General features: G+C 41.3%; 1 protein-coding gene across 1 annotated transcript in view; it reads right to left on the bottom strand.

The window, feature by feature from the left end:
• Window positions 1-26544, bottom strand: part of TAFA4 (TAFA chemokine like family member 4) — a 66669-nt gene that overhangs the window by 18397 nt on the left and 21728 nt on the right. Inside the window, exons 2-3 of the mRNA XM_030283199.4 lie at window positions 25370-25504; window positions 22316-22431 (exon numbers count right to left, since the gene is read on the bottom strand). Coding sequence (XP_030139059.1) covers window positions 22316-22431; window positions 25370-25449 — 196 coding nt within the window. The 5' untranslated portion in view covers window positions 25450-25504. The remainder of the gene's footprint in view (window positions 1-22315; window positions 22432-25369; window positions 25505-26544) is intronic.

Genomic DNA, 26544 nt, shown 5'->3' with positions numbered 1-26544 from the left:
CCGTGCCCTGTCACCACCACTGCAGATGTGAAGGAAACAACCAAGGGAGAGAAGCAGATGTTCCTGTTAAAGTGTGCAAATTTCATGGCTGCTTTCAAGGATAATGGAGCAGCCATAGGTGGCAGGAGAGGACATGTCATTACCTTCTGCAGTGCTGGTGAGGCTCCCCCAAGAGCCATTGACTTTAACAGCAATGCTCCAGCATCTCCTGTCTGAGGACGTTAGAGGTGACCTGGCACAGTTGTCATTAGTTTCACTCTTTCCACAAGGATGATACTCTAAATAAAGCAGTTGGGTTTTCCTCTTGAAGTCAACGTATGAAAAAGGGGAAACTATTACCGGGTTTCTTCTGATCGTATTCTCAAAAAAAAAAATTTCAACCCACAGTTTATGGGGAGGTTTTCTACCCTTAAAAATTGTGTTGGCTTTAACTCACTAGAAAACAGTTTCTGCCAGGGTGGTTGGCTTTTCTTGATCTCAAAACACACATTGCTTTGCAATATAAATTGTCAGAATAGCAGATAGCTTTGAAAAATCCATGGACATTGTGAAATTATATTCAGTGTCCTTTTGATACTTCCTTCAGCTCAGTGCCTCAGCAGGGACAGGGTGGGAAGCAGCCATTGTTTGCAATAGATGTTCCCATAGAGCAGCAGCAGATCCATAAAAGCACATTCCTCTGCAAGAGCCCTTGGTTGAAGGTCCTGAGAAGCCAAGAAAAGGTCAGTTTAATCTGTAGTGAGTCCCAGCAGTGGTGAGAGCTGCATTAGTTCCACACAGCCCTGTACAGCACATTTGCTGGATAGCCCATGGAAAAAGACTTCCCTTCCATTCACACTTGCTCAACTCCTGTTATTTTCAAAGCTTCTCAGGATGCTGTGTGGGGTTGGACTGCCTCCCTCACACTGTTCTTTGAGCCTTTAAACGTGAACTTCTAGCAGGCTCTGCTTTAAACACGAACTGCTGTCCTGCCTCCTGCTGCTGGGCTCCCTCCAGTGCCCTCGTGTCCAGCAGCATCATCACTGCCCAGCAGGCAGCTCCCAGCAGCAGGAGCCTGCCCAGAATCACATCCATCTCCCTCAGTCAGCACAACCCAAACAACTGCAGAAATTCTGTCTCCTATCTGGATAAGAGGGAAGGAGACAGCCAGAGAGAAAACCACAGGCACGGCAATTTTTCCTCAGTGAATTTGTACTTATCAACAGCCCTGAGAGCTCCAGCTCACTGCAGACCAAGCACCTGTCTGAGGGCACTTCCCAACAGCAGCAGGCAGATCTGGCTTAGGAACAACCTGGAGGTGAAAGGCTCTGTATCTCATTACCAATCCATCAAGGCTTCCTGATCTTATGTGATTGCATCTCGTAATTATTTGCAAGCGCCTCTTTCGAGCACAAGAAATTACAAAGCTTTCTTTATAGTGACTATCCACCTTCAGAGCATGCAAACCTGACCAGCTGGTATTAAACAATATAATTAACAGGTTGGTTTCTGCACTACCACTTACCAGGAGAGAACTCAATTGTCAGTACACTGATAGTATTGGCTAGCCCAGTTTAATTCTACCTTGGCAAACAGAACTTTCTAGGAAAATAACTCACCCACTTGAACTGCCATGACTTTTCTTTAATGAAGTAGTCTGAGTCCTGTAATGTAAAAATGCCTACATTTCTGCATTTAATAAAAATGTGAGTTTTGCTTAACAAATATTTTAAAAAATTATTGTTAGGGAACAGGCATGGTGGTATTCAACATGACAATGAAGAAATAGAAATAGCTTTTCAAAAGTCTTTTGTTATTTCATATGTGATTAAGTGCCTCAAGATTTCTGTTTAAATACTTCTAACAAAGTCATTTACTTTTTACTCCTGAACTACAGGTGAAATATGTAATAATTTTAATTGCAGTCTCCAACAAATTGCTTCTGAGAACGAAAAAATGGCAGTACAAAATCTAAGGTAAAATTTCCCCTTTATTTTTGGGCAAAGGTTAAGAGAGAGACAAAAACATGGAAGACTTAAAAGATTCTAAAATGAGTATAGAAAGCTTATTGGGTTTTAAACCAGAAAATACAGCAAAAGACACATTCCACTGTGAATCAGTGGCTGTGATAAGGCAGGATATATCTAGAATGAATATTTTAACTCATTCTGAAATCAGTGCTGGATGGCCTGAGGTTATCATAAATATGTATACTTTGGAAGTAGCCTTAGCTGAGAAGGGATCCAGCTTCCGCAACAAAACCCCAGAAGAGCTCACTTACAAACAAGAAAACAGGTTTCTAACTATCCTGTTCCAAGCACTCTATATTCTGTGAGGCTGCAAAATGATGATTTATCTTTAATCACAATTCAAAACTACACAGCAAACCGGATCGGTGAGCTGACAATAAACATGCTCATAATTTGACCTGGCCATGTGTAGAGTGATCCTAACTCCAAGTTATACAAAGCACAGGTTTACAAGGCTCAGCACCAGAGAGAATTAGACCTTCAGATATTAAAAAGATCTGACACTTCACTTAGAGTGTCCTGCTTTTACCTGAAGGAAATTTGCCATGCAAATTTCCTAAAAAAAGCAGGGAAGCCCCAGAAACCACATCCATTTCCAGCACCCCCAATTTCACATGGGGTGAGTAAATTGCACATTTTAGCATCACCTCTTCCTCAGAGGCTCTTAACTCTCACACATCCTAGAGGCAAGAGCTGGACAACTGAACCCTCACCAAGATGTGATTCCTCCAGGTACCAGGAAAGCCCCAAGGAAGGGAACATCAACACGAGAGTCCCTGAGCCAAAAATTCTGCACTGGTGGTGGACAGGACAGTGGAAGAAAAGTGTGATAATCATAAAATCATCAGATTTTATCTGATGATCACAGATAGGCTTAGATTAGAAAGGACCTGGAAAATCAGTTCCAACCTGCCTGCCATGGGCAGGGAATCCTTTCTCTAGACCAGGTTGCTCCAAGCCCCAGCCAGACTGGCCGTGGACACTTGCAGGGATGGGGCAGCCACAGCTGCTTTGGGCAGCCACCCTCAGAGTCAAGAATTTATTCCCAATATCCCATCTAAAGCTGCTCTCTTTCAGTTTGAAGCCATGCCCCCTTGTCTTGTCACCACAGGCCCTTGTAAATCAGCCTCTCTCCGTCTCTCTCACAGCCCCTTCAGTCCTCACAAGGATTTCTCTGCTGTCTTTCCACAGAACCCACAGTACAACACTCTGGTGGAGGCAGCTGGCAAATAATTTCCAGAAAAGAACTTGGAGGAGTTTTCAAGTATGTCTTCCAAACTGATTGCAGCAGTGGGGCACCTGAAGGCCTGAACCACTGAATTTAGTATAAATTTCACTCCTTATATAAGTTTTAGGTATAATTACCTTAAATATCAAGTACCTGAAATATCAATAGTAAAATCTCAGAACACCAACACTCTCCTTTAGTTAAAAGGCTGCCCTTTTTCACTCCTCTTGAAACCTATTGAGCCTGTGAACCAGGGTGGATTTGTTCCCAGTGTGCCCTGGCTTCACATTTATTCTTTCACACAGACAAGGCACTGAGAGCACAGAATTGCCACCTGTGGGTATCTTTTACAAGCAACTGAACAGCAGGGTGTGTCAAAAGAAGAACTGAGCTCCCTTCCTACTGAGAACCATTCCACTTTTCAGTTTGTACTCATTAAATTCCACTAACTATTAGACATGAAATCAGACATGTTATTTGGCAACAAACCTGACATCTATTTGCAGTGGTCTAGAAAAAAAACCCACCATTATTTCTCCTTCAGGAATGCATTTTGCTCTCTAAGATTAAAAGGTACAGTCTGTTGAAAATCATGACTCTTTTGTCCTTTTATTTATTTAAAATAATTGACATTTCATCAGGAACTTTAGTAATATATTGTTATTCAAAAAGCACTGAAGTTAGGTGAGAGAGAATAGATTTCTATTTCTTCTAACATTCCTGTCAGTTCAAACCAGAGGATTTTTTTTTTAGTTAACTTTTTACATGTCCATCAAATTTCAGAAACAAATTCCAGTCAGTAGAGAAGAAAAATTTGTTAATCTAGACCTCATTAAACCTGAAAATACTGCAAGTGAAGAAACAGACATATTTGTGCATGAAACACCTTGTCAAAATTGGGACTACCCTCTTTAAAAGAGTTTCTCACCTCGTACTTCTCCTTCCTGGCATTATGAGAGCAGAACTGTGACTGACCATGATTCACAGCTTAAAGCACAGGTGAGTTTCACATGAGAGGTGGACGGGAATTACCAGGATGAATAAATTCTGTGTTAGAGATCCAGCAGGATGCCAGTCCAACACATCCACCTTTGTCAGCTTCCAAGTGATTTTAAGCATCTGTATAGGGGTGGATTATTTGGTAGTTTATGTTTTATGGCACACAGACCATTTATGGGGAGTCTGTTAGAAGTGGAAAAGAGCTTTGTTTGCAGGATTCTGTAAATGGTTTCCTCAGATTCCTTCACACTGGAAGGTGCTGCTTGCATGGGGGCTGAGCAGGGACCCTTTTCTCTCAGCTGACACCTCAGACCACACAACAACATGGAAAGTGATGAATTAAAGTACTCAGAGACAATCCTGGAGCAGGGAGTGACCATTTCTAGCTAGAGGCAGAGAGAAAAAACAGGATCTGTGCTGCTTTCAGTAAGCAATCAGGCCTGGGTATAAAGGTAAATGCAATGTGGTTTTTTCTTGTCTTCAGAAGTACTGAACCAAGACAGGCAATTAGCCAAAATGAGAATGGACTCAGTGAAACAATTTGTTATTTGTTTATTATTCACTAACATCTGATAGAGACTCCACAGAAACAAAATCCCTTCCTGGAGGTCTTTGCCTTGCTAGAATTCATTACCCCAGAGACTGGAGATATCACTGATGCTATTTTAATCCACTAAGCTGCTGTTGCTTAGCTATGTGGCAATTCTTATAAAACTCTGCTCTGCACAGAGCAAAACCTTCTCTCTCTTGGCAAGAAGTCCTTGAACTGGAAGTTTTGAATCTCTAGCAAGTCAGACTGTGGCAAAATGACTAGTCATAATAGCAGCGCAGGATAATGCCTTACATTTCCAAATTTTAGGTTTTGCTGTACTGTATTAGTGCACATCCAGCAGCTCTTGTCACCAGTAATTACTATCCCACAGCAACTATACTCAAGTACCCACCAATTAACTAATTTCATTTTGACAGTTTTAGAAGCAGAAGAGGAGAAATATTGATGTCTCCGAAGCACAGTCAGCAGCTGACACACATCTTCTTTCTATCCAAAGGAGCTGCTGTCAAATGAATTGCTTAAAAATGTATTTGAGGTGGTTCTACAGAATACAGCAAGGATGCACTGCAGAGCCTCCTGCAAGTATTAATTCTTGGGGTGCTGTTAAGATTGGTACAAATGAGAAATACTCCTTGCTGGCAAAAATGACAACCTGAGAAAAGTAGTATTTATAGATGGCCAGTGTTCTAAAGGCTGAGTGAGTTTTTAGAATAGACATTTCTTCTAAGAAATAAAGCAAATCTTGACTTTTTCAGCAATATGCACTAAATATTTAATAAGGGATCCTGGAGCTCAGGAAGGTTTAAGACACTGTGTTAGAATATTGAACTAATAAGCTCCTCCAGAAAGCCTCTAAATACGTATAGTTAAACATTACCTAGTTTATTTTAATTATTTAACACAGAGACTGAAGGAGGTTAATGTGACCCAGTGGACTTGTTTATGTTGAAAACTATTGCCTCTCCTTACTCAAAAATCTGCATGCTGAGCTGCATCAGAGCACAGAGCTACAAGGGAGCCATAAGGAATAGAGGTTTACAGCTGCCTGCTAACACCAGGATGGGAGTGTTTGCACCGGGCTGTGCCTGCACGGAGACACAGCCCATAAACAAAGCCAGGCCCATTAATTTTATTTACATCACTTGGAAGACTAATATACTTAAGTTAGAGGTATAGCTGAGAATGCCCTGAATGATAGGGGATATTGCTCATTTCCAAAATTCAGTTTTAGAAATATAAAAATCCCCATCATTTACTCTTCAGTTCTCACATCCTGATAGCTAGTGGTCCTTTCTTCAGACTATGGATGATACTTCACTTGGATCTTCAGCCTGGTCCTCCAGCTACAACAGGAGAGAAAGCTGCCTTTACCAAGCCACAGAAAACAAAGAAATAACTCAAACCACCCTAGAAAACTCAAGTGATAGATGGCTACTGAATATTATGGAGAGAAAGCCAGCTTTGCATACAAAAAGAAGGAAATGAGGGAAATTTAACTATCAATGGGCCCCGCCAGGGAAGGGGGGTAATAATCCAGCTTAAAATAATGCCAGCTAAAACCCAGAATATTCACCTGGATATATCTTCTATAGGAAGACTAAAAGCTAGTCTTGGATAAGTAAAAGGGTTGAGTTTCATTTTAACTGGGTCTCTTCTTTATCAAAAGAAATCTTGTTCAATGTTTGTTTTCATTTGTCCTTGGGAATGCCAGCACAAGCTGAGGCTTGTGTTCCTTCTTGCACGTGGAATGCAAAATCATCCATCCCATGCACAGCACAACGTGCCAGTGAACAACATGGCTCAGCTCTGCAATGTCTCTGCTTCAGAGAAATGTTCAGAGCCATCACTGTGATGCTATAAACTGGTATTTTCAAGTAAAGGTTGTTACAGAATAAGGAGAAAAGCCACTGAGGGCAGAAGTCAGGGGACCCTTAGAGGATCAGCTGGCAGAAGGAAGGCATTGGAGTCCTCTGTGCTAATGGAGCCACATGCCCTCAGAAGAGAGCATATAATGAACATTTTGCATATGTGTTTCCTAGAAACAAAGAATCCTCTGTGCTAGAGCAATCCTATCAGATCCATGCACAAAGCCCTGTGCTGCTCTGCCATGGGAGAGCTACTGGCAGAATCCTGCCCAAAAGGATGGCAACCACCTCTTCCAGCTTCACAAGAGACCTGCTCTGCCACCTCCACCCTTTCTGACCACAGCACCTTCCTGGGGGTTATAAACATGACTGTGTTTTGTTTCTAATTCATTACTCTGCTTGAGTGAAAGGTGTGGTATTTTTAAACCTTCACAATTCCACAGCTATTCAGTTTCCAAGAATTAAATAAGTTGGGGTTTGTGCTTTGGAGCTTTGCCCTCTAGAAAAACAAAACTTCATGGAGATTACTGATCTCACAGTAAAAACAGCCTGGTTTTCAAACAAAGCTGAGGTAAATGATGTAAAACCACCAAGTAACATCAAAATCATCTTCAATCACTTGAAAATCTCAGTACTGGGGAAATCAATGGGGCAGAAACTCATCCACACAAAAAGAATATAATAATTAGTGATTCAAATGTTATATCTGAGAGTGAGCCCAGGGGGTACCAGAGTCTTTTTTAACCCCAGTCCTGAATAAAAATAGCACGCTTAAGTCTTAATTTTGTTGGCTTATTTTTCCTTTTCTGCAGGAATTTCATTAGTGCTTTCCTTTAAAGCTCTCCCAAAACTTGGTTATGTGCCTGGAGAGATTTTAAAGGAAAAGTTCTTACTCATTTGGCATCTCCCTCCAGCCCCTCTAGCTCTAATTACAAGGTACAGATTAAAAATACAAATTAGTTCTATCGCCGCATTCATGGCCTTTTGGAGGAAAAAAAAAAGGGGGGGGGGAACCCAAAAACACACAACAAAAATATAAGCAAAACTCCTAGGAGGAAAAAAAAAAAAAAAACAACAAAAACAGTGGAGCATCCAACCTAAGGTAAAATGTTAAAGTCAAGCAGCTTGGACTGGAAGAGGGGGTGAAGAAAAGATGAAGTCCACTTTTTTTAAAATTTCAGTGCAAAGCTCACATGCCCGTGGCAGTCTTGCTTGAGTACAAAGTTGTGCAGCATGCAGGTGACATAATTAGGTCACTGGGGGCAAGGCTTTTTAGAACTATTATATAAAGAAATCCATAAAAGCTCTCAAATTACACAACTTCCAGGTTTCAAGAAGGTTCAAAACAGCAACTCTGCAAGCAACCTGGTGTAAGCCCTTCCTGGCAGCACAAAGCATTGCAGTAATATGATCTGACTAACTAGTTGCTTTCCATTATTCTATTCTCAGCTTGCAGTTTTTTATGGGATCCTACTAAACATATTTTATAACTTTGTCATTAACACAAAACAACATTAAAGAAATTAAAGGTGAGCTACTATTGGTGTTTCCCTGTCACTTGAGGATGAGGACTGACATTGTTCATGTAACAAATGTGACTAATAAGAGGCTTTTCAGGCGGGATTTTCAGAAGAGTCTTAAGGGAACACTGAAAACAATGACCTTTCCTGTTCAGCATTTGCTGATGATGTCTGGTGCATGATACCTGAAAGGGATGGTATCTAATAATCAAAATCTAATGGAACAGAAACCAAGTCTGAGCTGGACACTCACACCTGAGAAGAGCACAGGCTGTGCTGGGAGGGATGGACCCAGTGTTTGGGTCACAGTCTGCACTGCACAACCTCTGCTGGCCCAGCACTCTCAAAAATTATTGGGGAGTCAGTGACAGGTGGAGGCACTGCAAAATATCATTTCTCCTGCTCCTTTAGAACTTTCAGTCCTTCAGGGCTAAGAAGTGTTTGAAATTCACGGTGAGCACATGGTTCCCCTTTAGGAAAGCATTGTGAAATGCAGTCTCACTAAACTCAGCAAACCACAGAAATCTCCTCTGCAGCAGTCCCAGCTCCATTTACTCTGAAGCATTTCTTAATTAATTCAGAACATGCTGGATTGTTGGATTGACAAATATCATAATAAGAGCAAATTGAAATGTAATGAACTAAAGAGAAGAAATCACTTGCTTAGGAACAGAAACAAAGTATTTTTCTTATCACCTGCAGCCAATCCCTACACTTGGAACAAGACCCCAACATCAGGATGAACTTAACAGCAGCTGTTACAAGAGCATAAATCATCTCTTGATTAAACTGTATCATTTCATGATGAATGTACAGGACCAAATTCCAGTGCAATTCTAAGCTGTGCCCTTAAAATTTCCAAAGTTCCCTAAAACTCCCCAGTTTCATATGAATTATTTTATGTGTCTGCCAGCTAGAGCTGTTCTGTCCTCTCCGTGGATATTCCATCTTCTGTCACCTGGAGTGTGCACAGCACTCTCCCACAGGGCCAGGCACAGACCTAGATTAATAATGCTAATGAAATATCTTCCCTGGATGGCACAATTAACCCAAACTAAGGGATCTCTTTACTTTTAAAAAATTCTTCTTCAAAGCAATTTTTCCTTTTGGCTTTTAAGCCAACCAGATAAATCCAACGGCTGGGAGAGTCATGTAAATCAAAGAGCCCCAATTTCCATAGTGCAGCATCAGATAATGCATTCAGGCAGTGCTGGTGTTGATAAGTTTGAAACAGTTTTGTGTCACTGTATCTGCAAGCAAGTTCAGAAGGAGGTGAACAAGTTGCCAAAATCTTATTTCATTCAAAGATGAAGGGCCATAACAGAGGTCATGTCTGTCCCAGCTCCGAGCCTGTATTTTTTTTTTCCAGATAGCAATTTTCTTCACTTCATTGTTTCCATATTCTTGCCTAAAACCATCACAAAGACCTGTGGCTGGGATTAAGTCTCTTCTACACATCCAAAAGGAAATACTGTGGATTTACTGTTAATAATTCAGCATTTATAGCACTGCTGTTCTAGGGAAATAGTCTGTTCTGATCTCATATTTCCTGCTTGCAACAAAGAGCACTATCCTTATTGCAACCACTTAATGCTATATTCACACCCTAGTAAACGCAAGTATTTTCTCTTAAACTTAGAACCACCTCCAAAGAAAGTAGGTGTGATCTAAAATAGAGATTTGTACAATCAAGGGTCTCTCTTCAACATGAGAAAGTCCCACAAAAATTAAAATTCAAATGATAGTCATATTTCAGGTATGTAGGTAGAGCCTGAACTTCAATCAACAAAACAAAGTTTTTAACATCTGGTCTCCTGAAACTAAATGTGGAGAGTCAATGCATTGCTTTAAATTGTTCTTGGCTAATTAGTAAATACAGTAGCTGACAGCAAGATATTTTCTCTCACAGTACAGAGTCCACACACGAATAGCTAAAAAATACAGCAGTGACACTGAGGTGAACTGCCCACAATTTCTTCCTAATAGACTGTTAGCCTTGGAGCTGAGCTGGATCTCATTTAAACACTAGCACACATATAAAGTATTGCAGGTCCGAGCACTCAGCATAAAATCATGACAGCTGGTTATGAAACATTTAGTTATTATGTACCTTTATAACATAAATGCTAAACATCTTGATGCTATACGAGATGCTGTTACAAATTTTAAGAAACGTAATTTACATTTTAAATAGACTCCAAAATTCAGATACTGCTGCTAACGTGAGGATACTAACATGAGGAACGAGGGGATGCTTAAGGTCAAACCTAATTACAAAGCCTGCTAAGATGAGGATCATTTTTTAAGCAGTGCGAAATTAAATTATTTGTCAGCGCTATCAGGCAGTAAATACCTGCCTGTTTTAATTGCTGTTGATACAGCCTAATAAAACTTGGAAAGAAAACACTCAGGTTTGATTTCATTTCCCTTCTCAGGCCCAGATGTGCCTGAGCAGCAGCGGGCTGGGCTGGTCCTGGCTGCAGAGTGGCCACACCATGTTCGTGTCCCCTTCTCACTGCCTCACCTGGCCCCTGTTTTTGCAAAACCTGGAATAGCAACACATGGGCTCGGGCACTGAGCAAACTGAAGACAGAGCTGTGCCTCTCCTGGACACACAGAGGCAAATAAAAGATTAAGTAGGGAGAAAATCCCGTGGAAATCTGCTCAGGCAGAGCCTGCAGCTGTCGCGCTGCTGCCATCCAGCGGGGCTCAGCACAGGGACCCAGCAGAGGATGGAGAACGAGCCACGGGCACAGGGATGCTCCTTCTGCACCTCGTGGCAATGCCCAGCAAGGCTAAGGTTTGCAGGGAAAATAAAATAAAGCAGGTGTGAAGAAGAAGCCTTTGTAAGAGTCGGGTTATTGTACATGCAGGCAAACCCGGTGGGAAGAAATTATGTCTGACTCCAGTTTAGAAGGCTGAATGATTTCTTTATTATAATTATACTATAATAAATTAATATACTATTTAAAGGAGATATTAAAACTACATACCTACTTTTTCTAACTACCATATCTAACTCACAACTCATAACCATTTCTCCAGAGTCCAGCCCCAGGTGGGTTGGATTGGCCATCAGCTCAAACAATCCTCACCAGAATCCAACCAAGCAATCACCCCAGGTAAACCACTCTCCAAGCACATCCCACATGGGAAAAACAAGGAGCACAAATAGAAATTGTTTTCTCTTCCTTTCTCTCTGTTCACCTCTATGAAAAATCCTGCAAGAGAGAAGAATGTGCCTGCCACATCTTCTCCTTCTGCATGAGGACAAAAGAGGTGCCTCCTGCCCAGACTGCTCCTGGTGCTGCCTGAGAAATCACCCCATGGACTCGATCCACTTCGACCCTGCAGCTCTTCAGCTGGTTTAAGGTGCTGGAACTGAGAGAGGAATGGTGGCACAGCTTTGTAACGTGCAGGATCTTACCTATCTTACACCAGCACAAATTCCAAGTCTTCAGGTCTAGAATTTCATTGCATTTCAAATGGAGGTTCAGCACATACCTTGTATAAACTCTCTTGAAAAATCCTACTGGCTGTTAATCTGCTGTGATAGGTATCTAAATATCTCATTGAATCTAACTTTAACCATCTGTATCTGCCTCGTTTCAGTACTTGGGAGCTGAGAATATGTGTAGAGCAAAATGAGACTGATATTCTATCTACTTATCTCCTCAAGATAACAGGCTAAGAATTTGTAAATGATAGCATAACATTTTCATTATCAACATCATTACTTGTGGATGATGAAGCAAAGAGAGTGACAACAATTGAAAGCCAACACAAATTGTTAGGGTACCGTCTACAGGGCAATTTATGAAGAAGATAAATTTCTGATGCTAATAGGAGACTACAACAAGACATCAATGGCACAAACTCCTCCAAATCAAGGAGAAAGGGAAGGAAGCAGGGGGAAAGTTGGCTGACTTGGGACCAGGAAAGAGGAAAAGACAAAGCTTTCCTCAGCAGTTTAGCTGCACAATCAGTACTCTGCTCTGTGAGACTCTGAGGTGCTGCTGAGAGAAACAAGTGTCAGTCTCTGTATTTTTCATACCTTCATATTTCCTGTCAAATTGCTACAAGAAACATAAAGTGATCATTTGTCCACTTTTAGTTTAACTCCTCTTTAAATCCCAGTATACAGAATTCTCCTAAAGAGCAGCAGTGGTGTAGCAGTCAACAAAGAAGGGGATGATGCTTTATCTTTGGTGTATGAGGGGAAACAGGTGAACTGTGACTGATAAACACTTAGCAGTACCTGATATTCAACTACACCACTGGCAGAATGGGAGCATAATCCACATTTCTTCTGGTTTGATTATCTTGGGGTTTTTGGAATAGTTTGAAAGCCTGACATGTTGTCCACCCTGTACAGTCAACCTCCCTGAAAAGCAGGGGCACAACCAGAACTCCTCCACTCTCCAGAAAGTCCTGAATGCTATAAAAAACACTCTACTGGAGTCTCAGGCAAAAGCCAGGGCTGCCCTGTGATTACAGGCTGTACACTGCACCAGGCACCAAGTCAGCTTCTACAGAGAATCTGCAGGGGTATCTGCTTTGATTTGCTGTCATATGTTCAATTCAGCTTTGAGTGACACACCCAGCCCAGGAAATTCCCAGTAAATAACTTCAGGAGGACTCATTTAGGATAGTTGTGTTCTGTCAGTAAAGAGATATCCTTGATTTACCTCTATACCAAAACACAATAAATCCTTTTACCTGTTAAAAAAGTTAACTGCGGCATTAAAGCCCTGGTAATTCACACATCCCTATAAACAAGACTTGCACAGCATCTACCATGAAGAATAAACTCAGCTTTGCACATTTCTACCATGTTACTTCTCAAATGCATTTTGAATTTTAGCACTTGTTTGGATACAGGACCACAGGCTTAACTGAAAATGTACAATATGTTATTTGATTCTAGCCAAGAGGTCATGTAATGATTAGTGCAGACCTATTTATCTCCCTCTCATTTCATAATTCAGAAATTTAAATGTGATTTTTGAATTTCAATTGGCCTATCAAGTGCTCAATCATGACATCCTGTCTCCACTGAAAAGGATTTCTGCCTTTCTACTCCCTGGAAGACTCACATCCTGTTCACTCTACCATGCAATCACAAAGCAGATAGCTTAAGTCATCAAATTTATACAAAAAAGACTAGGTAACTCTCATTGCCCCAGAGAGCACATTGCAATTGGATGCCATTTTTACACACTCTTACTGAAGCACAGTGTTTATCCTTGTGATTTTTATACTGATTCCTTTTTATATTCAGAATTACTTTGTTGAATGCTTTATTTACAGTGTGTTATAACATCACTGATCCCTTCTCTGCTGGAGGCCAGTACATGCTGCCCCTCAGCTCCAGGAACCTTGGTGTCACCTGTGCTTCACTCTGCATGAAACGAGGGTCAGCCAGTGGGTACACGACGCCTGTGTCCCTTACATCTCACCTCACTCACCTGAGACACAAGGACCCCATTTCTTCTCTCCCCATCCCCACAGCCAAGCAGCAAACCAGTCCCCAATCACCATGCTGATATAAGAGCAGTGGCAATTAGAAATTTCCTCTCAGTACAACCATCTGCTGAGGCTGCCACTAACCAGTCATCTTTCCTCTGCTTGTCCCCAGGCAGTTTTCCCTTGGTCAAGGAGTGACCCTGCTGATCATATTTATCATCTAACAGATCTCAGACTGAAAGGTCATGTCATATTTCACCAAAAAAATATAGTGAGCAAAACCTAGTAAATAAATGTCCTTTCTTTGCAGTGCCTTTTGCTGGAAATAACTTTGAGAAGGATCTCCCCTGACACTTGCCAGCTCTGACAGGTGGTTCCTGTGCTGGCCAGCACAGTGCAGTGATGGTATTTAAGTGTGCTGTTCACATAAATCACAGCCCAGCCACCAAGTCCCAGGCAGGATAATCTAAACCTGACCCCTGGCTCAGTTCTGCACCTGAGACCTGTTGGCTCCCAAGGATGGAAGTGCCCACCATGCACACAAGGGTTTCATCCCCCATCTCTTAAATGAGAATAATCACACTTCCTTTGTACAGCAGGTCATGTTGCTGACCAACACCTTATACTGGTTTGATTTGGCTGCCAGAGGAGTGATCACTGTTTATTTAGGCTGCAGAATTTGGGGCAAGGACCCTTCTGGGTTTTGGAGAGACAATAGAAAAAATGCTGAATCACCTTTATTCCCTGAATAACTGGTCCTTCTGCAGCCATAGCTCTTTTTAATGCTGCTTTGATGCTGTTCTGGCTACAGCTAAAAGAAAAATGGAAATGATTTTGCAAAAAACCCTACACAGGTTTTGGGTTTGATCCAGAATTCAGTCAATCCAAATCCCTTGATACCAGGGAAGGGTCAGGAAAATTCTTTTAAGTCACTGCTGGATTAGATTTGTTGCCCCAGAAGAGGACACGTTTTCAGAGTAAACTCTCTTTTCTCTCTGGCTTGGCACAAAATATCATGTGATGCAGCCTGATAAAAGGACGTTTCATTACATTAGCATAGCAGACTTATTTGTCAGTTGCACACTAATTATCTTGGCTCCTCATTTGGGGACTGTGGCATCCCTTGCAGTAAATTGCATTTTGCTGAGGGCAGCAATTTTACTCAATTTCTAAAGAATGTCAACACAAAGTTGTGGGGTCTTTTATATTTCCAAATAAAATATTAAAAATAGTGTGTGGTGAGGGGAGAAAAATAACCCATCTGTCACAGTATTTCTAAATGAAATATCAAACTATTGCTTTTTTCTATATAATTCAAACAACATTGAACACAGGTCTGATAATAAAACCCATTATATTGTCTCCATATTTCTGAAGCCTTGGAAGAGGAACAAAGCCTGAAATATTAACTCTATGCTAGTAAATTATTAAACTCTATTGTCAGCAGCCATTCCTAAAAACAGACAACAGAGTTGGACACCCAGCCAAGCAAGTGACAATCCTTGCAGAGCAATCAGACTTTCTTTTAACAATATGCATTTAGAAACACAGAAAATAAAATTATCAGCTACATTTTCTTCCTCAGTGACACAACAGTACTAACTCTAATAGATTGCACGTAGAGAGCAGCAGGGACCTCTTTCTCCATTCAAACTCTTTTAGATGAGAAATTCCAGTTGACTTTGTTGTTCAGGTTGGTATTTTTTGTTTTGTTTTGCATTATTTTTTCCATCTGGAAGAATACCAGCATCTGCTGAAAGGACCCACTGGACAGAAATCATTAGCACAGCCACAATTCATGCCAGCCCCTCATGTTGCTGGGGTGAGTTAAGCCAACTGACATCATATGCTCTTTTCTCTAGTTACATTCTGACTTGGTTTTAATATTTTCAATCAATTATGTTTTCTAAAGACAAATCTGAGAGAACTTAGTAACAAGTGTCAGTGCTGATGCACAGTCTTAAGATCTTCCTGTTTGATGCCCTCTGAAAAGGGCAGCTCCTCAACATGGCAAGTCAGGAGAGATTTTGTGTCCCCTTCAGAGCCTGCCATTCCACCCCAGCTAATTTGTGCAAAAAAAGACATCAAAAGAAATCTGCTTATTCCAAAATATTCACTGCATCTTAAGATGCTACTTGAAGGAAACACAGGTATAAAACAGAACTGGTATCAGGAGGATGAAAGCAGGAAATAAAACTAAGAGAAATCTTGCCTCACGCTTACCTGGTCATTATTTCTCAAAATAACAACATAAATCAGAAGACTAGTGACCATTCATGGACTGCAAGGTGTATGTATGATATCCATAAGGAGAAAAAAATAGGTGGAAATAAAGGAAATAAATAAATAAAGGCAGGCCAATCAGTAAGCAACAGGACTGTTGATCCTAGAATTTTTCACTCATAACTTCTGGCATTTCTGGAGGTATTATTAAAGATTGCCACCCTGGAAGATAATGAATGTCAGGTGTAGCTTCCATCTCCAGTGTGATGAGGAGAGATTACTCTGCTGAAGCCTACAAGACATCTTTAATCTCCTGATTTAGAATCCATTGTTTGCTATCAGTTGTCACTCTCCTGAAGGAATGCAAGAATGCTGCCAAACACTGAAAAACAGCTGCAGCAAAGGGCTACCAGCAGCAATCCCGAGGTGCTCTGCCAACAAAACACTTAAATGTTAGTTTAAAAAAAAAAAATTCCATCTCCAGGTTCTTCCATCGTTAATTAAACATTTTCTGGTTTCCAAGAAGAAGTGCTTGCTCAAAGATGTCCTTGAAAGCAGGAACATCAACAGCACAAACTTTCAAGGATAAAGTCGAGGGGCAGCTCTGTGAAGGGGGGAGCACCGTGCTTGGCATGAGAGCAGAGCTGGGCACTTGGAGTCTGAGTGGGTCAGGCACAGGTGGGGCATGTTGGATGCTACAGCCAAGGATGACAACAGATTTCCTGCTCTTAAATACAAGGTGAATATTTTATACCCACCCACAGCCAGGTGGGCAAATTAAAGCCACCATGGAGAGTTAGCCCACCCTAGGCAGCCTCTGAACCACCCTTCATCAGATAGCACAGACAAAAACAAACAGTCTAAACCACCAGAAACTGCTGGCCACTTCCATGGACATTTATTCAAGCCTGTGCAGCCACCCATTTGGGATGAAAGGCCTTACAAATAGACTGAAATGGGACTTTATGTTTGGGGCAGGCTCTGCAGCGCTGTCACAACCGATGGAACTGGAGGCTGTGGCAATGCAGCCCAGCCAGTGAGCACAGACATGGGGATCAATAGAAAAACAGGCCCTAAAACAGTTTCCATCCTTCAAAATGGCAGTGATTTGCCAGTGGTGAATTCTGTGAGTGACTGGCTTAAGCTTTAATAAAATCATAACTATGCAGTTTAACTTTTCTGCTGAGACACATCCAGAGTGGGCTGGAAACTAAATGACAGAAGAATCAAACTCCCACTTCAGTGGGGTCAGGACTTCATCTTAGGCAGGTCTTTTAATCATTTCAGAGCAAGGAACTCGATGCAAGTCCTTTACATCTCAATCTCTTGCCTTCATCACTCTGGCATCCATCCTCCCAAGGACTCAGCATGCCGACCTCCATGGAAACCCAGAACAGAGCTTTTTGTTGCATCACTTCACTCAAGTGAACACCAAGGACAAGATCTTTTCCATTCTATTTGTGGGTTTACACTTATCTAACCATTTCTGTCTCACACTGGCATAAGACAATCCATTTGCAATGTAATATTTTTTTTTCTGTTATCAGACCTAAGTTTGGGAGAAGTAGATTTAAAAGAAAAGACGCAGTGAAAAGAAAGCTTTCCTGGTTAGAATTTCGGTCAATGGAATATGAAGATTATCATTTACAGCAGATGGCAGCCATGTAAAAAAAGACTATGGTGTCAATGCAAAATTAATAAAATAAAGACAATATTTTCACAAGCTTTCCCCTATGGCTTTAAAATAAGGTCACTTTGGTTTTTTTCACTGCAGGAAAGAGCTTGGTATCAGCCTCCTGCTCAACAGTTTAACAAACTGGGCTTGACCATTTGTGTTAAATGAGACTCTCTCCTTTTTGTTACAGAATTTCCACATCCCCTTTTGAAACAATGACATTTGAGACATCAACCTGCACATTTACTAAGTTGTAATTCTCCACTTCCCACCCCTCAGCTCCCACAAATACACAAATCTTTTCATATGCAATCACATTTCACACAATTAAAATGTGCATTCTTGGAAAATTACACCAGAAACTACATTCTACCCTATTAAAAAAAAAAAAACAAACCACTGAATTGTTACTTACTGGTAACATAGCTATGCATCTAATTTGAAGTCATTGTCAAAGTCTGTCATATATATCAAAAGCTCTTATTGTTATTTAAGGAAAAAAATGAAAAATAAAAATAAATATTTCTTATGCTTTTTTTCTCCTCAAAAATAAGTACACCAGCAAACTTCACACAGAGAATTCTGCTCCTTTTTGTCTTAAAGGGAACCTATTTCTCAAGTGAATTGCCTTCCCTACCTTATTACTTGAAGAGATTACAGTCAAGGTTGTATATTGTAGCTACCCTATATTTAGAAGCTGGGTAATAAACCACATAAATAGCACACTGAATAAAACATTAAGACATAAAAGGAGTTAAATAGAACAAAGGGCTAAAGCTTATTGTGCAGTAACCATGTCTGACCCGTGGAAATACAAAGGACTCATAATTCTAGTTAGCAAAACGCAGAGTTGGGATTTAAATCAGGAGGAAGGCTTCCACAGCCTTGCAGGGCCCTCTGGTGGAAACAGGAATCCATCTCATGGCTCTCCAACAGCACTGCCAGGAAAAATGATGCTCCAACCCCAAAATAAAGGGAGAACAAGCAGCATGGGTTTTCCCTATTTTCTTGAAAGCAACAATATTTCTAATACAAAGCTGCATTTTTCAGCTCTCCTTTAAGGAGATTAAATCCTGGAGCCTGTGTAAGTAAAGAATTTTTCCTCTGACTCCAGTGGGAACAGAGTCTGTCCACAAATCCCTGAAAGTAGAGAAAAAAAGTCCTTGAAGTTGTTGAAAAGTGCAGTTGACGTGGAACATTCTGCCCAAAAATTTAGACCCTTCAGCAAAGCTGGAAGCATTGCAGGTGAGCATCATCACATAAAAGAGTCTCAAAAAAGCCAGGCTGCACCAGTAATTCATGGCAGAGACTGCTCAGCTGGCTGTGCCAGCTCAGGGTCTGCAGGGCCAGCCCTCACATGAGCTGACCTGACAAAATGTCTTTTCAATGCTTCTTCATTTGTGACTTAGAGCAGTGAGGTGGAAACAAACCTTTTCTGGTACTAAATGTATGTTCTTTCATCCAGCACAGCATGGAATTGATCATTATATTGGTATTAGGTACTCAAGAGCCTGAAATACTGCCCATTAAAAAAAAAAAAAAAAAAAGTAAAATTGGTGCTTATGCTTCCCTTAGTTATTGTCAGGGCAGAAAAGAAACTCTTCAAAGGGCATTCACAGCAACAAAGTCAGATTAACGTTCTCATGTTTCTTCTCCACACAGATCTACAAGGAGACTGCTAAAATAATCTGCACAAGCAGCATCTTCAATGATCTAATGGTGATGAGAAGGAAAATTCCACCCCTGCCTTTTGCCTCTATCAGTCAGGTCAATTACTGTTCCAATGAAAAACAGGTTGCAGCGTCCAAGCTGGATTCAAGATCCAAACTGCTCCAAAGCAAGGCAGGATTGGCCTCTCCTCTGACAGGTATTTATGGGGATATTTGTGATTAATATTTCACAGAGCAAACGAAAGAACCAGGCCTGTATTATACTTCATTACAGGGAAGAGGCCTCCACTGTGAAAGGGAATTCTCAATGCCATTCTCTCCCACTTTTCAGGAGCAGGATGGCTGTTGGGTCCATAAGATCCAGTCTCTGTGCCTGCCTGAATAGGGCAGACAGCTGAGAAATGACATTTTTTTCAGGCACCATCTAGCATGACTTAGGTCAATAATTGTCTTTTCCCATATTATGCTCCTGTAAAATGGCAGTATTCTGAAAAGAAGAAGTTGATTCCCACTTTTCATCTTAAATTCTCTTGTCTGCTCTTAGTTAATGAAGTTTTTTAGCTGTGGTGAGTACACATTTATTTAAATGTGCTGATGATGCCAAGTACATCACTTGAAGCACACTGATAGTCAGGAGCAGACACAACCTGATCTTAAAAACCAGCTCCTCTGGACCTAAAGGACAAAGCCTTTGCTGTACCCAAGGCTTGGATTTATCCCTCTAATGTGCTTCAGGATGTTTTACTTTGAAAAATGGGAATGCTGCCTATTGACTGCAAAAATTTTATCTCCATTGCTACCCAAGAACATGTTAATTTGTATGAAATAAATGAGGCTAATTATTTGCTTTCCACAAAACAGGCTCTGCTAAAAGCCCTGAATTATTTGTTTTCCTGATGAACAAGGCAGCACCTTGCTCACATAATAGATTCCATCAGAGATTTGATTATCCATTAGAAGGTAAATCTATGTGTCGTGTAAGGCAGCAAAGATAAGATGAGGCTGGGAAACACAGGCCCCCTTGAGGACAGACCCCTAAACCCTCTGTGGTGCCAAGAGTCAGGGGCAGAGAGCTGGAGAATCAAAAACGGGATCACTGCTCCATCTACCACATGGAATCAAAGCGGGATGGGGGCCACTTTAGTGTACAAAGGAGGGAAAATCACATTTGGGGCAGAACAAAAAACCACAGTCTATAAAATGTACATGAAGGCTCCAGCTTCAAGGGTGTCCATTTGAAAAAACATCTCCACAGTTGGACCAAGCTATTGATGAGGAGCAGAACCTTCTTTAGTTCATCAGAGAAATCAGAGCACACAAATAGGCTTAAAGTCAAGCAAGCTGACTGCATTTGTGGTACCTCTTTGGTAGGGTGGAAAGAATTCCTGGTGTCAATTTATGGTATGCTCTCAAGCATTCTGAAATTCTATGTAAAAAACATGGTCATGATTTACAGAATACACTGTGTTCATCATACAAACCCACAACACAAGGTCACTACTGCCTTATTACAGGTATTTCCCTTGGGTACTCAGGCAAAGTGCATCTTGGACAAAAATAACATTTCTTCTGACAAGACCACTCCTCAAATAATAAAAGCTGCAGAAGGCTCTTGTCCAGGTTTTTCTGTAGAGTCAGCCCTGAAATGCTCTGCTATTAAGTTCTGATTGTGCACAGACTCCCTTCCTCATGGAAGGGATACTACAACAAATTCCCAGAACAAAGCAGCAATAGGGGTCATCCTCCACCACTGCATTCACTGGGGCCACCCCTCAGGCTTTTGCCTCAAGATGCAGTTGTGGAGTTCATGGAGTTCCTCTCCATAAGCTTGGCTGTATTTTGCAGCAAACATGAGTGCTGCACAGCCAGGGGAAGCAGAGCTGGTGATGGGGGAAGGCAAGGAGGAGGTTTTGTAGCTCTCAGAGACACAGCAGCTATGTGCAAGTCAGTCAGTCCTGCTTGCCAGGTCTGAAGATATTTTGGTGAGCTCAGGAGGAGCCTTCAGCTCCTGCCTAGACAACCACTGGAAGCAGCCAGGATCAATAGTTTGTCTCTTCTGGAGGATGGAGCCTCTACCAAATGCATCCTCCCTTCCCAGCCCTGAGGGGAGTGGATGCCAATATTAGACCTGGACCCACAAGAGTCTGGCTCAGAGCTAAGAACATTGCATATGGATTTGGGGAGTAACACCTGATTTAAGAACAGGGTCACATCACAGAGAGCAGCACTCACAGAAATCTCCAGGCCAGCATGAAGCTGTGATGCTGAGAACAGACCCATTGTGGGGTTTGCAGCCAGACTCTTGGCCTCTCCTGAAAAGCAGCACTGACAGAAGGTATTTTGTCACCTTATCTCTCTCTCTAGTGGGATCAAAGGTGGCACAGTCTTAGCACAGCTATCCCATTCTATTTAGGACTTGCACAGATACCTTGGCATTAGCACTGGCACATCTTTTTCTGCTTTCAAGCTGATGCCTACATGATCCTACCAGAGATGTTGCTACAAAAATCCAGTCTGGAATTCAATCCAGCTTGTTCTGAGCTTTTTCTGGCATTTATAATATGACAACACATCATGCCTGGTAGATATTTCCCTACTACAATTGTGCATCCTCTTAAATGTCAGTTAGGAAAAGAAGGAGAATATCAGAGGCTGATCTCAGCACAGGTCAGAATTTGTGTCAGGCAGTGAAAGAAGTGGCTAACAGGAGTCTGAGGGCTTCGATTTATTGCCCACCAGAGCAAATGATACTGCTGTAAAGTCAGTTGATAACAACAGGATTAAGAGGGTGAAGATAAAGATACATCTCAGCATGTTTTTGGATAAGGATAAAGCAATATGACACACACAAATGCCAAAGTCCTAGCAGTCATCAAGTCACTCCAAAAACCCCCTGGCAAGCTTCAGTACATAAATAACTAGAGAAAAGCCATGAAAATTTACAATAACTCTTTTCCTTGTTGGTGGTGTATTTTTAACCTATTGCACTGATTATAACATGCTGTCAACAGCCTCATCAATTATCCATTGCTAGAAAGTGGGCTCTAACATGCTGCAAGTGGTATTAATTGGTCTCAGTAGCACATAATGAGTTTAAAAGCTCCTACCTGTGTGCCCCCGGGGATGGTGACTAGAGGCGGACAACAATTTACAGCAGACCATTAACACATAGACCAGAAAGAGCCAGTCAGACAGAAGCATTGATTTGGCACAGAATCTCATCCTGGAGGCAGAAAAGGAAGCAGTTGAGTGAAAGAACAATGCGAGTAGGGAATAACATAAAAACGATGTGGGGAAGGAAAAGCTGAAGAATAACTAATGTGGCTTATTGCAAGGCAAACACTCACAAAATCATATTTATTACTTGGTTGAGATCAATTCTTTGTTAAGGACATTTTATAATTGGAAGCAATGTCTAGCACACATCACATTGCCCACAAACACATGTTTATAATAATACATTATGAGTGTAATACAGTTCTATGAATCTGAGATAAGGGATGGGGTTTTTTTGTCTTTTATTAAGATCCACCCACATTCAAATTTAAACATACATATTTATGAGTTGTACTACTCTTTTTGAACTGCATCCCCCCAGTGACAGAAAAAAAAGAGTCTTTTTTACTTAATACTTCTCAGGACATATTTACTAAAGCTACCAACTCCCCTGTAGCCATGCACAGGACTTGGCTGGGTCTCCCAAACACACAATATTTGGGAGATTTCCTGGAGATCAGCTAGTTTGTTGAGGGTAAAACACTCATGAAGCAGCACCTCAGTCAAACATGCAAGGACTCACTTATCTGCCAGGGTTTTGGAAACTGCATTTCAGAAAACATTTGCTCTAAAGAAGGTGTTGTTGCTCTTATTCATGTTATTCTTAGAACTAAGATCCCAAATCTTCCATAATTTTTCTGCAAATATCTACAATTAAATCCCTCAATAGCTTATATTATGCCATTCATCATATAGAAAGGGAATCTAATCATCATTTTAAACTGAGTTATAGTGATTTATTGCTTGCATGATACATAAATGGGCGTTATGTACTTGAACCCTTAGATACTGTGTTCCACAATTTCAGCAAATTCTGCAAGCAGGAATACATCAAATTAATTAAAGGCAATTTATAGATTTGCATAAATTGAACCAAATACTGTTTTCATGGCAGTGATGTTAGTCTGCAGTTAATCAGCACGTTGGGATTTGGGCAAGCTTATCACGAGTTTATTTGCACCAAAATGTCCTTTGGGAACTGCTTTTCTCCTGCAGATTCCAGTTCTGAGTCTTCCAAGTATTTTCTAAAAAAGTTTATCTGTATATCTTAAAAAAAATTTAAGACTATTCCGCTAATCCAACATTCAAGTGCTGAAGAGACAAATTTAAAAAAAGAAATCCCAAGCAACACAAGGGCTGCCTTAAACAGCCCTACTGTCACAACCAGGTGACACACTTGGATGCTGCTTAAATTTGATAATCTACCAATGAACCAAATCAGAGGCCATGTTTGCTCAGTTAAAATTGCTCACACAATTTCCCTTTTCACACTTTGCAGAACAGTATTTTTTCTCTAATTGCAAATGCTGATAAAGCCCAAACAAATAAAAAATGTACTTATTAATATCAAAAGTTAAGAGACCAGAAGCCTGCTGCATGTGAATATATTTTAGCAACAAATTCTGGTTTACACTGTAGAAAGAAATACAGTGGTGCAAACCTCAGCACTTTCAGCCTACAATTTTTTTTTAATTACATTAATATTGCAAAAAAATAAAACCAACTCACCATATCTACAGATTTCAGAGAATGAAAATTATATGTAAAGAAGCCACACTTTAAGCACTGATTTGGCAAGATGGTACCTTTTCTGGCTTTAAGAAGATGCTCTGTTCTGACCCCAGTATATTTCTATGCTGAATACAGGAATAAACACCCTCATGGCCTTTTACAGCTGTATATGGGAGACTTCCATGAGTGTGAACCAAGCCCAGAAGATAAAGACATCACTGCTCCTCACCCACCTATAAGTCCCCCCTTCTGCAGCTCTCCCACGCTAATTCAGAGTAGCTGAACCAAATTCACCTCTTGCATGCAGCTAACTACATAATGTCACTGCAGCTAATGGGATTGAGTCACTGTGAAAGCAGCATAAATGTCACTATTGCTGTTGGCCCAGTATTATCCTAAGAAAACTGCCTGGTAAGTTCTAAAATCAGTGTACCGCTTCAGATTTTGTTCATCCAAATCTTTCCTGAGTGACTGAATTTTTTTTTTTTTTTTTTTTAGGAGTGAGCAGAATTTAACCTTTGTTTTCTTGGCTTGTCCAAGAGAAACACACAGGTTACAGCTCATGAATAGAATGTCATCATCCACTCAGCTTCCAATCCCATCCTTCTGTTGCTCTAAATGCAAACACTCAGATCTGGTCCAAGTATCAGTGGACGCCCCCAGCTCTGGTGTCACTCTGATGTACCACCACAAAGACAGAGACCTTCCTCCAGATTTCCCCAGCTCAGGCATCCTGAACATGCCATTTCTGGTGGGAGCTGGTGGCAGGGGCAGGTGTGATGGTGGACAGGTCCCAAATTATGCATCATATGCTCAACAGCTGCTGCTTCAGCACTTTAGTGGACCCACCATTCCCAGTGCAGCAGCAAAACTGGTCTCAGTGGAAATGGTCTTGTACTGGCCTATTTTCAAAAGTTTTCCCCAGCTGAGTTTGACTCTTTTGAGACATTAAACAAGGAATTTGCAACCAGGGCTCAGCAGGTTAACAGGATAACGTCACCCCTGTGTAAGAACATTGAATTCCAGGAATAAGTGTATCACTACAAAGCATCCACTCGGTCATACCCAAACTGAAAGGCTGCTAAAAGCATCCAAATGACGCATCTGCAGACTTTAGTCTGCCTTGCAGGTAGACAGGACACAAGTTTTCAGCCTGCTAATGTAAAGAAATACAAGAGGATCTTTGAAAAGGCAGAGAAAAAAAATGAAATTTGGCAGACAGATGCAGCAAGGGGTGCCGAGTCCTTCAGCGCCAGTGAGCTGCTGCTTTCAGAAATGTCAAGCCTTCATTCTCTATTGGATTCAAGTGGATATTGTTGCTAACCAGAACAGAGAATCTTCAGTGTCATTTGAAAGATAAAAAGTGCTCTTACCTTGGGGACTTTGCAAGAATTTTGTTCCAGTCAAACACAATTATTTCAGTGTGTTTTTCATAGTTATTCCAGATTCCCATTTGCAGCAGCAAATAAGCCTTTCTGCATCTCAGAATTTTCCTTCACTTCGGGGACCTAGAAAGAAAGCCACGTTACACTGCAATTAACGTCTGCAAAGGTGCTGTAAAATACATCTTTGTTACCAAAATCTTAGTTTCACAGTGCCATCTACAGTGCAAGCCGGGGCAAAAGGCAGCAGCTGTATTTCTCTTTTCTCCCTGAGAGCACAGAGAAGCTGTGGTGAGGCAGCTCTAAGGCATCACCATATAACCAAAGGCAGAGTTTGCTGTACCAGGGGCTGCAAACAGAATGTGTGCAGCTCACTGGGGTCTCACCATCACCCCCCTCTCTCCACCAACTGCTGGGAAAGCTGTGGGGCTGCACCACAGTGCAAACACATTTCCACGTGGTTCCATGAAGCCTCCAAGTGTTTGAAGCAGAGATTGTTAAAGATAGTGGGGAAAATCTGTCACTGTCTTCACAAAGATTTGGCCAGGCCCTGGAGCCTGCCTCAGCAGAGGGTCAGATCCACAGGAGTGTGTCTGGAATGATGCATTATTGCATTATTGCATTATTGCACCCTCTGACCCTCCTGCCTCTCCTCCCTTCCAGCATCAGCTCTCACACCCAGCCCCCTACACCTACAGCCCACCTGGTAAGTTCTAAAATCAGTGTACCATTTCAGATTTTTGTCATCCAAACCTTTCCCAGGTGACTGAACCTCTTATTTTTCTTTTTTTCTTTTTTTCTTTTTCTTTTTTTTTTTTTTTCAGGGGAGGGCTGAATTTAACCTTATTTTTCTTGGTCTCTCTGTGAGAAACACACAGGTTACGGCTCGTGCTGTAACCCAGGAGTTACACTTTGAAATCTCCACATGGAAACACTTTTACAGCAGCTCTGACACATGCTCTGCAGAATAAGGAGCTCAAACACTCCATTTTATAGACACTCCGGCCTCTTTGCTTTTGCTGTTTATATTTGTTCTCTCACTTCCATCCCTGGGCACAACTTGACCTTCTGCTACTGAAAACATGGCACAGAGCAATTTGTGAGAGTAATAATAATGTGGTCTTCACCTAGACAGCGATCACAACAACCTTTTCCCATCTTACCCA

This window comes from Taeniopygia guttata, chromosome 12, assembly GCF_048771995.1.
Source record: "Taeniopygia guttata chromosome 12, bTaeGut7.mat, whole genome shotgun sequence".
NCBI lineage: Eukaryota > Metazoa > Chordata > Aves > Passeriformes > Estrildidae > Taeniopygia > Taeniopygia guttata.
This window is presented reverse-complemented; position numbering and strand designations above follow the sequence as displayed.